The 14,907-nt window shown below is 39.3% G+C and overlaps 1 protein-coding gene across 8 annotated transcripts in view; it reads left to right on the forward strand.

Moving 5' to 3' along the window:
- Positions 1-14,907, forward strand: part of dock10 (dedicator of cytokinesis 10) — a 333,920-nt gene that overhangs the window by 97,101 nt on the left and 221,912 nt on the right. The window contains exon 1 of one of the 8 annotated variants that reach the window (XM_087993669.1): positions 5,526-5,711. The exons of 6 other annotated variants lie outside the window; for them this stretch is intronic. In XM_087993669.1, coding sequence (XP_087849795.1) covers positions 5,604-5,711 — 108 coding nt within the window. In that variant the 5' untranslated portion in view covers positions 5,526-5,603. Of the gene's footprint in view, positions 1-5,525; positions 5,712-14,907 lie in introns of those variants that run through there. One more of the 8 variants, XM_087993670.1, reaches the window with a different exon arrangement.

Here is a 14,907-nt window from a genome sequence, read left to right on the forward strand (position 1 = left end):
TTGGCTGAACTGGTCCTCACCCTTAACAATTTCTCCTTCGAATCCTCCCACTTCTTCCAGACCAAAGGGGTAGCCATGGGCACCCATATGGGACCCAGCAATGCCTGTCTCTTTGTTGGCTGCGTAGAACATTCCATCTTCCGTAATTACACCAGTACCACTCCCCACCTCTTCTTCCGCTACATTGATGACTGCATTGGCGCCACCTCGTGCTCCTGCGAGGAGGTTGAGCAATTCATCAACTTCATCAACACATTCCACACTGACCTTAAATTGACCTGGACCATGTCAGACACCTCCCTCCCCTTCCTGGACCTCTCCATCTCCATTAATGATGACTGACTTGACACCAACATTTTTTACAAACCCACCGACTCCCACAGCTACCTGGATTATACCTCTTCCCACACTACCTCCTGCAAAAATGCCATCCCGTATTCCCAATTCCTCCGCCTCTGCCTTATCTGCTTCCAGGAGGACCAGTTCCACCACAGAACACACCAGATGGCCTCCTTCTTTAGAGACCGCAATTTCCCTTCCCACGTGGTTAAAGATGCCCTCCAACGCATCTCATCCACATCCCACACCTCCGTCCTCAGTCCCCACCACACCCTGTAACAAGGACAGAACGCCCCTGGTGCTCACCTTCCACCCTACCAACCTTCGCATAAACCAAATCATCCACCGACATTTCTGCCACCTCCAAAAGGACCTCACCACCAGGGATATATTTCCCTCCCCACCCCTTTCCGCCTTCCGCAAAGACTGTTCCCTCCGTGACTACCTGGTCAGGTCCATGCCCACCCTCCCGTCCTGGCACCTTCCCCTGCCACCCCAGGATTGCAAAACTTGTGCCCTCACCTCCTCCCTCACCTCCATCCAAGGCCCTAAAGGAGTCTTCCACATCCATCAAAGGTTTACCTGCACATCCACCAATATAATTTATTGTATCTGTTGCTCCCGATACGGTCTCCTCTACATTGGGGAGACTGGACGCCTCCTAGCAGAGCGTTTTAGGGAACATCTCTGGGACACCCACACCAATCAACCACACTGCCTTGCGGCCCAACATTTCAACTCTCCCTTCGACTCTGCCGAGGACATGGAGGTCCTGGGCCTCCTTCACCGCCGCTCACTCACCACCCGACGCCTGGAGGAAAAACGCCTCATCTTCCGCCTCGGAACACTTCAACCCCAGGGAATCAATGTGGACTTCACCAGTTTCCTCATTTCCCCTTCCCCCACCTCACCCCAGTTCCAAACTTCCAGTTCTGCACTGTCCCCATGACCTGTCCTACCTGCCTATTGTCCTTTCCACCTATCCACTCCACCCTCCTCTCTGACCTATCACCTTCATTCCACCCCCATCCACCCATTGTACTCTTTGCTACCTTCCCCCACCCTCCTCCCTGACCTATCATCTTCATCCCCACCCCCATTCACCTATTGTACTCTATGCTACTTTCTCCCCATCCCCACCCTCCTCTCATTTATCTCTCCACCCTTCAGGCACCCTGCCTGTATTCCTGATGAAGGGCTTTTGCCCAAAACGTTGATTTTCCTGCGCCTCAGATGCTGCCTGAACTGCTGTGCTTTTCAGCACCACTCAACTCCAGAATCTGGTTTCCAGCATCTGCAGTCATTGTTTTTACTTAGTTGTGATATTAACAAGATGTTTAACAAATATTAATCCCTATCAACTAGAATCTCACCACTGCCTAGTGAGAAACACAGTACGCTGCTTGTGAAAAGCATGGAGTGATGGATTTAGCTGGACTTGTCACCTGATTCTGTCACATATTTCGCCAAAGCTCACACCACAGACCCCTGTAAGATTCCACCATCCAATTTGGTATTCTGAAACGCTGACAAAATTTGAGCTATTTGGAAATCAGCACCCTAGCAACTCAGTTTTCAATATTTGTCAGATCAGCTCTTGTGTCATAGAACAAGTATGCTGTGATAAAATTAACATTGCCACAGAATATCTAAAAGTTTGAGAAAAAATGCTTTCATGGAATGTTTATTGATCACTTTGATCTTAAAAATGGGAAAAAAGTACTCCTCTATTTAATTTATGGATTTTATTTTGCAATTGTTGCTTTTTACTGAGATAAATATTATTTGGATAGTAGCTTCACCTATTAGTATATATTGAGTGCCATTAGTGACTATTTAAAGTACATAATATTTTTGCATTTGGCTTTCTGTGAAATAGAGACTCAGGAAATGCCAAATTAGTGATGTGCATGATAATGGACAAAGCTCAATATTTCCTGTCTACTTGCATAGTATTAAGCAAAGTATAATGTGGTTTGTGACATAAATCCCTATCATGGTTTAACATTTATAAATGTACTTTTAGTTATATACGATTATTTGGAAAGGTTAAAAATGTGCACTTCTCTGGAGTGAGGTCAAGCTTATTCATCACACAGGTTGTCGGAACACGAGATAACTACATTTGAATGCTTTGTGATTTAATCTAACTTGCAGTATTTTTGGATATTTGAGTAAGCTATATATCTATTCTGAATTTTCCACTTACTAAAGTAAATAATGTGATTTCCAGTTGAATTTATGTTCAATAATATTAGCTGACTGCAATCTTAACAAATCTGTACTTACATACCCTAACAGAGGCTCTTGGTTGTCAGCCAAGTACCCATTTGTAATTCTGTAATTTAGATACAGTATTAACATACTTTTAAGTTTCCCAGCCAGTCAGGTAGGGCAGACATGATGATACTCTGAATCTGTCTAAGGAATGATATCTAGAAATCCTTTCAAGGTCTGATTAGCTGAACTATACAATGATTCCTGAGAATTCAGTAATCTGAGGAATGGGGAGGAGATCAACACTTCAACCCCAGGACTTCATCAGTTTCCTCATTTCCCCTTTCCCCACCTCACCCCAGTTCCAAACTTCCAGCTCAGCACCGTCCCCATGACCTGTCCTACCGGCCTATCTTCCTTTCCACCTATCCACTCCACCCTCCTCTCTGAACTATCACTTTCAACCCACCCCCATCCACCCATTGTACTCTTTGCTGCCTTCCCCCACCCTCCTCCCTTACCTATCACCTTCATCCCCACCCCCACTCACCTATTGTACTCTATGCTACTTTCTCCCCACCCCCACCCTCCTCCCATTTATCTCTCCACCCTTCAGGCACTCTGCCTGTATTCCTGATGAAGGGTTTTGCCCAAAACGTTGATTTTCCTGCTCCTCGGATGCTGCCTGAACTGCTGTGCTTTTCCAGCACCACTCAACTCCAGAATCTGGTTTCCAGCTTCTGCAGTCATTGTTTTTACCTAGTGATGGACACTATCCCGTCTCTTTTTCTTAAGTGGGAGTACTCCTGTGGGATCTGTGAGGTCAAAGTGCCATTTTCTAACAGTGGCAGGAATAAGCCAGCTTGTCCAACCAAGCAGACTTGGATAGGAGGGCTGTAAAAAGCTACAGCACAAAGGGAATTTGGGGCTCTTGTGCATGATTTACAAAATATTAGCATTTAAGTTTGGTGGATAATAGGGAAGGCAAATAGACGGTTTGCCTTTACTTAAAAGAGAATGATGTATAAAAATAGAGATGTTTTGCTGACACTGTATAAGACACTGGCCAGACCACAGCTGGCATACTGTGAATAGCTTTCTTCGCCTTCTTTAAGAAAATAAATACTGGCATTGGAGAAAGTCCAGAGAAGGTTCACTAGGTTAATTGTGGGTATGGAGGGATTTTCTTTTGAGAAGACATTGAGTAGCTTTGGCTTGTACTCATTGGGATTTAGAAGAATAAGAGGGCACCGCTCTGCATGTAAGGGAACCTATATGTTCTTAGGGGGCTTGACAGAATATGTAAGGAAAAGTTGTTTTCCCTTATGGGACAGTCTAAGTCCAGAAGGTTTCAGGTTAAGAGATCATCCATTTAAGACAAAGATAAGGAGGTATTTTACCTTGGAGGATAGCATCCATGGAATTCTTTCCCACAGAGGGCTCCTCATGGTTGGTCATTTCGTATATTCAAGGCTGGGATCGAAAGATTTTAATCAGTAATCAAATCAAGGATTAGGAAAAATAGGCAAGAATGTAGAATTAAGGATTATAGGATCAGTTATGATATATTGACTTGTGGAAGAAATTGCCGATTCCGATGGACAATTCCCTTGTCCCTGGAATCCTGTAAAAATGTCAAAGTCTGAGAATTCAGGGGGTTCCACTGAAAGTTAATAGTCACCTCAAAGAAGTTAGCCAGCTGGAAACTTAGTCTAACTCATAGGGAACATTAATCTGGTCCTCCAACTTAGCAACTTAGACCACCCAACTACACCACCCCAGACCCCTTACACCCCCAAGACCCTGACTTGGAGCCTACCCTCTCCCCTTCCATCGGACCCGACATCCTTTTGGGACATGGGTCTTCCCCTGTCCACTACCCAACATGGCAGAATCCCATCCCGGACACTTAACTTCCCACGAGCCTAAGTACTGAATCACTTGCCTTGTACCCAATGACCAATGCTCTAATTTCACACTTACATATTTCCCCTTTCACAGAGGCTGTCAAAATGTCTGTGCTGATGGACATTTAATTCACAAAATGCAGCACCTACTACTAGGTAAAATGGTTTGTCATCCCCCAACAATACCACGCTATGAGGACACAGTTGGATTGAAGGTATACTCTGCACTTCGGCAGCATTTATGAAAGAAATCTCCCGCCAGGAATATGATTCTCTTTTCTCATGTAAATAACCTGTGGCTGCCACTCCTCAGAAAATCCAGTTCCTTTTCATACCTGCACACATGCCTGACCCCTCTTAACAGTTAAAATTCTGCTTAATGCTATTGCTCATCCATATTCTGTATTCAGTCTTATATGCTTTTTTTTTGTTCCTTAAATGTATTGAATAGGTTCTTACCTGAAGTATTTCCAGTGGAAGGCTAATAAAGTTTTTTAAAAACAGAACAATTTTACTCAACTTAGTGTTGGATATTTTGGGAATAATTATTTGTCTGGAGAATCGAATCCTGTATAGGACAGACTAACTCCAGTACCACTGTAAATATGACATGAAAACACTATATGTGATTTGTAAATATTCAGATTAGACTTCAGAAGATTGTATGGTGAGACGTTTTACTCTTGAGTATTGATGGATTTTGTGAAGGAAAACTCAATAGAAATTGTAGCCACTCTCTACCAGACGTCATGTCTATGCAGTCGAACTGAATGATATTTTATAGTGCATCGTTACATTTGGTTCTTGACATTGTTAACTATTTTACCAGTTTAATCTGGCAAAGCACCAGGATTTATTTATCTGCTCTTAACAAAAAAGGTGTCAGGATTATTCTGTTACAAAAAATAATTGTCTGCAGTATGATCCGTATTGTGTCACCAGATAATGATGTGAGTTTTGGTTTTTGTTTCCTTCTGTACATTTGTACTGTGACATAGGTTTCTCATGTACATTTACGCACTTCCCCTTCCACAGCAACTGACTATGTAAAAGCAGATTGTGTATTCTCTTCAACCTGAGATTCTGCAGCCATTTTTAGATTGAATTGCCTTTGACTTTCCTGTGGATGTGAATACAAACATGAGTTTCAGAGTTAAAGTTTTCAAAAGAGATCACAGCATTGATTTTCGGAGAAAGCGAAGAACTCGGAAGAGAGTAGGTCAAGCTGAGGAACAGAGATTCAGTACAGTATGTATTAACCTTAATTTTCTGTAGAGCTTTAACAATATGACACTGTAATTATAAGAGACGATAGTGTGACTGGAATCACATACCTTTGGTAACTTACTTCTGGTGATAATTGAAATTTGAGAAAATAATTTTGGTTTATTTTAGAATATAGTATTAAAATTTCTTTGTGGTTACAAGCTGTATTTCAACTTGGAGCTTAAGATACAGGTGAATCCAATTGCACTAAGAAATTACATAGCTAGAATAATTGCCACATAGTTTGGAAGAGAAACCTGTACCAAATGTAAATCATTTGGATAGCTGTTATTAAGACTTCTTCAACATTAGAATCAGATGTGTAGCGCATGGTTGTCGTGCATGTAACTAATTTGGCATGCTGTTTTAAAATTGTAGTGGTCTAGAATAAAACTGTACAAAGGGTTTGTTGGAAATGTTACTTCATTATGTGAAACAAGCAGCTTTGTGTCACAACACAGAATTTAGTTTGTATTCAATGCAATGGATCAGTATCTGAATGTCTTAGAAGGGGATTTTTAGAACTGACTTATTTTCGTTCAAAGAAACAGAAAATAGAGTTAAATTGACCCTCTACATTTTGCTGTGAAAGAGGAAACAGTTACTACAAAGTACGTAAAGTCACTGATTTATTTTTTACTTTTAATTTATAATTTTGCACAATAATGTTACTTTAAAAGTTTAATAGTTGAAACAAAAGTTGAAATAAATGTGGATCATCATGTTAGCAGAATAAGTACTAGTTCATCTTGTGATTCTTTAATACGGATATGTACTTTCTCTTAACATGGCTTCCTGTGCTGATCTTATTTGTTTTTAAGCTGTAACTAACAGCTGTGTCCTTTTGCTTTTGACTTGTTAGAAGTGTAGGGCTAATGCATAAAATCTAAAATACTTTATTGGTCATTAAATAAAGCTTAAAATAATTATGACCTTTGACAAAAATAAGACAAGTAAATTTGTTCAGTTTTGAATTGAGCACTCCTGGATTTCCTATCTTGTTTTATGGTTTTCATTACTTGTGTTCTCATTTTGATACTGTGCATCTTTTTATAAAGAACTTGCACTTCAGATAAACACTCATTAAGGAAAGTTTAATTTCATCTTCAGGGCAGATTATTTAAAAAAAAATGTTATTACAGATTTTGTACCCATCAGGAATTTTTCATCCTGATGAAAGTATTTTGGAAAAAAAAACACTGGCTGCATAAATATCTGTGTGCATGCTGATTATTTTGAAATCCATGCCAAGGAAAAGAAACATCATTGACCATCTGAAGATTAATGCAAAACTAGGAGTAGATCTTGGTAAGCAGCAGGCAGGAGTGAAGACCAACAGCGCTCCATTAATTTGAGATTCAGGCTATTTTAATTCTTGAATCTCATCTATATTCTGCTGGTCAATGCATGATGTGGATATTGCATCAAACAGTTAAAGCATAGGTATATGAAGCCACCTTCAGGCACTCAGGTAAATCATGTGACATTGGCAGAGGGGGTGCGTAAAGGACGGTTGGTAAAGTCTCCTAGGCAACAATCCAGACTTTTCTTCTGAGCTGCAGGGAGAGTTGCGTCTCCTACACCTTCAGAGAGAAATTTAAGCTTTTTTGGCTTTTTTGGGCCTTCATTTGGGAATGAATAGCTATGGGCAAGTGGGGGCATGATAGTGCTCAGTCAGTGCATAAAATTCCATCTGAGTCTTAATCACATTGTAGGATCTATCTACCCATGCATTAATGAGGATGCAACCTGAATTAGGCAGGTACTTTGGCCACAAAAAAAAATCCAGTTAATGTCGCTGTGGAAGAGAATGAAACAAGCATAGGAGCTGTAAGTATTTCCATAGTGATTTTAACTATGTGGTACTACTATATTCACATCGGTTACAATGCTCCTACCTTCTAGTGACCCAGAAGTACATTTATTATAATTTTAACATGTGTACTGTCATGTTCCTGTGACAGTTAATTGATTATTTACACTTCTCACTTGATTATTGGCTTTTGCTGGTGATTTTAAATTTCTTCTCTCTGAATCTTACCTACCGGGTTCTCTCCAGTAATAATCAGCACTTTGAAACTGCAGTGAAGTTAGGAAGGGGAAATTTCCATTTAAATGTTAAGTTTCAATGCTGCTTAGATCAACAGTTTAAAGCAACAGAATGGGATGTTGCTGATTCCGGATCCATTAACCTTGTCCATGAGGGAAACCTGGCAGTGATGTATGTATAGAAGACACACTACTTTTAACGACAGTCATATCAGTCTGTATACAGTACATAATTCATAAAATAACTTTGGTTCAAATCTGTGTGATCTGCCTTGTCATTATATTTTGGCACAGATAAAGCCCAATTTTATTTTGGTAATGTGATTTTTGTGTTCATCATTGAGACTCTTTGTTAACAGTTGTGGCAAGAATGAAAGACTCAGTTTGAAAGGTCGAGGTTTAGTGTTTTATTCAACCAATTGCGGAAACCTGTTCTCTGTTTTGGTGGCTAACCCATAGAGATCTGTACTGACATCTTGGAGAAACTGGATATGTTCACTTCCTTCCCATCAAACCACTGAGGAAAATGTATGCTCACTCATACTGCTCCTTGCACTTCTTTGTGATAAACAGGTGAAGAGAAGTGAATTGGCTCCCCTCTTTAAACCCTCTCACTTCGCAACAAAACAGATTTTCAATATTTTTCAGTATGCAACTAGAACACACTCAAAATGCAGTTAGCTGGTTCAACACTGATGGAGACAATTGAAAGGCTTTCTTAAGTGAAAGGAAAAGGAAATTTATTGCTTTTATGAAGTAAAATAATAATAAAAAATCATCAGACACATACACAAGCTCAAGAAAATGTGTTTTTATTATTTAGTATCAAGAAGGAAAGTCAGGAATATGCAGATCAAAAGTCCGTCGAGTTCTTGAGGTTTGAAGTTTAAACTAAGATCATGTTGGTTTAATTGTTCACTTGTAATTTCCACAGCAGTGAAATTTGTAGATACTTTTGAGTTCTTGGTGACTGGATGTTTCTCTAATATTGCTTTTCATTTGGCATTGTCTTCTTTGAGGCTGAAAAAAACACAAGGAGTAATAGAGAAAGCAAGCCTTGTGTTGTTCTTTTGTCTGTTCTGCCCAAAATACACCTTATTTATGTATTCATATATCAGGTTTCTTTGTTTTTATTTTCAATCGTGATAATCTGAAGGCTAGTTTCTCATCTCAGTATTTGAAACCTTCAGAAAAGTATAAATCAAACAAAAGATGCAGATCTGAATTTCTCCTTTAGTTAATTTAATGACATTAATTTTAGTTCAGGTTAGGTCTTTTTAAAAATGGTTTTATGAGCTTCTTTCAACCTGGTCATATGGTCACTGCAGCTATCTAAAGTCAGTGTTTCTTCTTCTTTAAAACCATTTTAGTCCATGAAACTTGTCAAGTATTAAAAGTTAGGTAATAAAAATTGAAAATTGATTTTTTTTGTCATAAAACATAACAATATGCTACAGCCCTGAAGTCACTTTACCCACACATATTGCAGCAGAACTTGAAGCTAATTCCAAATTGCACTGTACAACGAACAAAATTAAACTTTCTACTATTTGTGTAATTGTCAAACGGCTTGCGTTAAACCTGGATCAGGTCTACATAATTAGTGATTAAAAGTTCAGAAAGGGACCATTTGGTCACCTATAAGTATCTTGTCGTGATTAAAAGTTAAGATTCTACTAAGATTTAAAACTGGAATTGTAGATTTTGTTGTCTTTGCATCTGAAAGAGTTCATACTGAGGAGAGCCATAAGTACCACCCACTAGACAATTAACAGAAACAATGTTAACACTTATGGCCCAGTGAGCCATCCTCAGAATGTTCTGAAGTACAATATCAATGAATGAAACAGAGCATGAATTGTTCTATCTAATGATACTAAATTGAAAAAAAAACTTCATTATTTCTTACATGTTTGGTTGTATGTTATCCATCACGGTCAACTAGAAAAATGCATGCCGAGCTTGATTTTGATTTGTCGTATCAAGACATATAGAAATTATTTATGCAGGTTGCATATTTGTTGTAGCTGGAGGCAATGTATTCTTAATCATGTAGTCTGGTCTTGAGAACCAGATGTTAAAATTTAGGAAAAGTTTACCTTTGGGAATATGGTCAAGAAAATATTTCAACTTTGCTGGTCTCTCAGATAAGCCCTGAAGAAGGGCTTATGCCCGAAACGTCGATTCTCCTGTTCCCTGGATGCTGCCTGACCTGCTGCGCTTTTCCAGCAACACATTTCCATCTCAGATAATACCCCAAGTAATGATGAACCAGTAATGAACTTCAGAATCTACTACTAATATTAGACATATTTGGATTTTACTCACATCCTTTGACATGTTAATCAGAGAAATACAGGCCTTATAGAGTCGTGGAGTTGTACAGACCCTTCGGTCCAACTCGTCCATGCTGACCAAATATCCGAAATTAATGTAGTCCCATTTTCCAGCATTTGGCCCATATCCCTCTAAACTAATTCTACTACCTATCCAGATGTCTTTTAAATGTTGTAATTGTACCAGCCTCCACCACCTCCTCTGGCAGCTCACTGCATGAAAATGTTGCCACTTAGGTCCCTTTTATATCTTTCCCTTCTCACCTTAAAATCTATGCCCTCTAGTTTGGACTCCCCTACCTGGGAAGAAGACCTTGGCTATTCAGCCTATCCATGCCCCTCATGAATTTACAAATCTTTATAAGGTCTCAGCCTCAGTCTCTGACGCTGCAGGGAAAAGAGTCTATTCAGCCTCCCCATATAGCTCAAACCCTCCAACCCTGACAATATTCTTGTAAATATTCTCTGCACCCTTTCAAGTTTAACAACATCTTTCCTATAGCAGGAAGACTAGAACTGAATGCAATATTTCAAAAGTGGCCTAACCAATGTCCTGTACAGCTGCATCATGACATCCCAACTCCTATGTTCAATGCACTGTCCAATAAAGAGAGGCATATCAAATGCCTTCTTTATTATCCTGTTTACCTGTGACTCTACCTTCAGGGAACTATGAACTTGAACTTTTTTCTCAAAGAAACCTTGCTAAAAGCTTGTCAAAATGTCTCACTGTCCCTGGTCTGTACTGAGCCCCAAATAATCTGAGAGTTTGCAAAATCTTAGGCAGATCAATGACTATTGCCTAAGTTTCATTGCTTTCTAGTTCCACTCTGCCCCAGTTAAAATGTCCTAAGGGGTCCTAAGGAGGCTGCAGACTTCTGATTTTGGTCGCCTCCTTACACTTCTTGTTTGCATACCGCCCTCAGCACGTGGTTGGAAATCTGTTTTTTTTTGCTCGTGGTCAGCATTGAGCAGGTGGAAAGTCCAGGAAAATATTTTCACAGATAGGGGCAGGGAAATGCGAGCATCACAAAACAATATTAGAATTAAAGAAGCCAATAGCCTCAGTAACATTTTATAAACTACTTCCAAAACGAAGTACTTGTTTTATCATTAATTTGAGTCAGAGGCATCATGTTGAAATAAGGGGAAAAATGGAAGAAGTATTGAATTAGTTAAGCCTTTAGAAGTTTCACCATGACTAGTTAAGAACACCATTGGTGGTGGCTTTTCAGCTTCCCTGTTTGAAAAAAATATAATTGCTAGAATACTATGGATGTCATAGAAGCGAAATGAGCTAATATTACTTTAGGATCAGAGGGAGCCTAAATCAGCTCCATGAATTGTGTTGTAAGGGAGGAAAGGACAGTAAAATGTGATGGTGGATCAGAAAAAAAGATAAAACAAATTGTAAAATATTTTCTATGAGTTCATTCCAGTTTTAGCTATGAGCCATTCTGTAAGCAAATATTTGACTTTTAGTATCTATTTAATTTTTAAAAATGTCAATACAATTATTAATTTGATTTTGAAGTAACTTTCTGGTAAAATCCTGGAAAAAGGAAAAAAATGTCCTTGTAGAAATGACTGGGAATCAATGTTGGTAGAATAGAATAGAACAGAAGCCCTACAATGTGGAAACAGGCCATTAGGCCCAACAAGTCCACACCGACCCTCCGAAGAGTAACCCACCCGGACCCTATTACTCCTGACTAATGCACCTAACCTACACATCCTTGAACAATATGGGCAATTTAGCATGGCCAATTCACCTAACCTGCACATCTTGGGACTGTGGAAGGGAACCGGAGCACCCGGAGGAACAGGTACAGGGAGAATGTGCAAGCTCCACACAGACTGTCATCCGAGGCTGGAAGCAAACCCGGGTCCCTGCCGCTGTGAGGCAGAGGTGCTAACCACTGAGTCACTGTGCTGCCCATTGGTCTTGCCATTTGCTGTATTATTCAGCAATGAAGCAAATGTGGAACTTGCATCCTCCACTATGAACTTGGTCATGGTGAAACTGGAGGAACCTTCTTAATGGACCATAATGGTCCATTAGAAATAATGGTCGAGGCAATGACCCAATCCACTCCATTTTTGTGCAGTTCTGGACAACAGGCAGCCCACCAGTATCCCGTATAGACAGAAATTTAAAGTTAACTGCTTTGGACAAGAATAGTTAATAAAATTTGGAGCTGGAAAAAGCACAGCAGGTCAAGCAGCACCAGAGGAGCAGGAGAGTCAACATTTCAGGCAGGACCCTGCTCCTCCAATGCTGCTTGACCTGCTGTGCTTTTTCCACCTCCATACTTTATCAACACTGACTTCCCAACACCTGCAGTCCTCACTGTCTCCAAGATGGACGTGAATAATAAAAGTAAAAATATGACTGACAGATATTTTCTGTTTCCTAACTTAATAATTCACATATTAAATACTACATATTATTTTATGCTATTCTGTCTTACCTTGTTTGTCAATCATCTGAGACATTTCATGTCTGTTATTTTCTATTGCATTTTAATGTAAAATAATTACACTATAATTAAAATGTGTTTTAAAAGATTGAACTTAACATAAAAATAAATTTTAGCATTTCTGATCACCTTTTCATTTTGAACTTAATGATTTTCTGCACCATTTTGATTTCCGTTCTACTCTTCTACATCTCTTGCCTGACTAAATGTTAAAAGTACTGCTTTACTTCCATTAATGTGTGCTGAATGCATTCTTTTAGTTTACATAATAATGATGTAATATTACATTTGTTAAATTCAGCTTTTTAGAGAACATAATACTGTGTCATGTGTCCTGATAAAATATTTGAGTTTGCATATAAACTCTGCTTGATATGCAATTTATGTAATCTTTCAGTCAAATACATGGCTTAGCTCAACAATATGAGACTACCCATAATTATTTAATCAGTTTCTCTTACTCTTTGAGGCACTCTGTTGTATTACTGGTTTTTTGTAGCTTCTAAAAATCAGTGCTGGATTATAATGACGCTGACATGAAAGCATTAAAGGAAGTAATCAGTTATTACTAGTATGCATTACTGTTCATCACTAAAGTATTCATAATTAAGCCTGACTATTTGTAAATAAATCCACACACATTGAAGCTTCAGGTTCATTTCCGATTGTGACTGTGGTGGAGAACCTTGCATGATTTGAAATTGTCTCCATTCCCTTATCTGGTGTTGTGCATTTACCAGAGGCAGGTTTGAGAAGAGGATTAATTTCTGCACCATTGGATCAGGCAACAATTTAACCTACTCAAGGCTGCAATTAGGAGCTTTTTTTTAATCCTCCTCAGCATTTTGCCAGCTGAGTGCTCACCTCCTGCAATGTGCTGCGATGCTAACTGAATAGAGTGCCCCCCCTTCAACAGGCTGGAAGTAAGTTGGAGCAAGAGGCTTCATATATCTTTGATTGGGGCCTCAAGCACGAATGACTACAACTGTGTTTGTCCTAATTCCAAGAAAAGGATTTTTCATTAAGCCCAATGGAACTGCTCACCGTTATTAATTTCCAATTGTTGTGCAGGTCAGCAAAGGCACTTCCACAATAGGAGTCACCACTCCAGGTGGGGCTGCTAATGCCCGAAAGCTGCTATCCCTCTTATTAAGACCCAGTGGAATAGCTTGTTGTAAATTGAGCTGTCTGCTATTTGCATTCTTTAAAGTTGTTTTTAAGGTATGCACAGTTCAATAGTTTCCCTGACCTTCAGACAAGATTAGTAGAAAGCATGGAACATGTTTCTGTACTGAACAAGACTTATAATTTATCATAAGTGATTATTCAAGACCTTCAGATAAACTATTGGCCTATAACACTACGAAATAAAACTGTAATCCCTTTGTAAATTCCTTTATAGAGATACACAGAGTCAAACAAATAGGGAAAACAGATTATTGATGAAGGTGGAAAGTCAGTTCAATAGGCATTGCTTCCTGATTCTTGAGATAATCCTACTTTAGCTAGCCAGGTCATTGGAATTCTGTAGTTGTTTTTCTCTCTGGAAGCTTTCACTGGTTTGTAAGGATTATGGAGTGACTGATTTGCTTGGAAAATGTCGCGAATTGTTTCAATTCAAAAGTAGCAGCTGCCAGCAACTGCTCCAGGAATGGCAATTAATTTTCATCTTGGTTAAATTGAGCTTTTCTCTACTGCAGAGAATAGGCAGCTTCTATTCTTTCCCTCTCTCTATGTCTACCTCCATAACTTGTTTCAATTTCTAACCTGCTCAGTTGGTGAGAGCCACTCAGCTTCACTTGTAAACAACTCCCCAGCTCCTGATCATCTGCATGTTGCAGGAACCCATAAGCCACAAAACATTACTGTTCACATCAGGTAACAAATTTCTTGCTGTGAAACTATGCAACCATCCTGGTAAATATCTGTGTTTTTTTTAGCAATGGTTCTTCCAACTTGCAGTGCACGGTTTTTGAAGACACAAGCAAAAGAATCATATTCTTATACTCTGGGCCGGTAGTACTGAGAGTTTTCAACAAACTTGGAGGGAGCTAATAGAGGAGGCGGCGTTCTTGAAAATTGCTGAGCTGGTTATCTGCTGTCAAGTGTGGCCTGAAGACTCCCATTTGATCTAGTCATCAGAAAAATCAAACTTACCCACATGCATAAATGAGAAAAAATTTTGATTCTGCAACTTGTGCCTTCTGATGGTGGTGAAATTGATGCTAGAAGCACATAAATTATTTATTAACAACTTCTTTATGTCAATGTTAAAATGCTAATTTTGGTCATGGATTATTCTCGGGTCCAGCT

This window comes from Chiloscyllium plagiosum, unplaced genomic scaffold (assembly GCF_037043375.1).
Source record: "Chiloscyllium plagiosum isolate Xiang-an unplaced genomic scaffold, Cpla_swu_hap1 HiC_scaffold_13, whole genome shotgun sequence".
NCBI classification, from domain to species: domain Eukaryota; kingdom Metazoa; phylum Chordata; class Chondrichthyes; order Orectolobiformes; family Hemiscylliidae; genus Chiloscyllium; species Chiloscyllium plagiosum.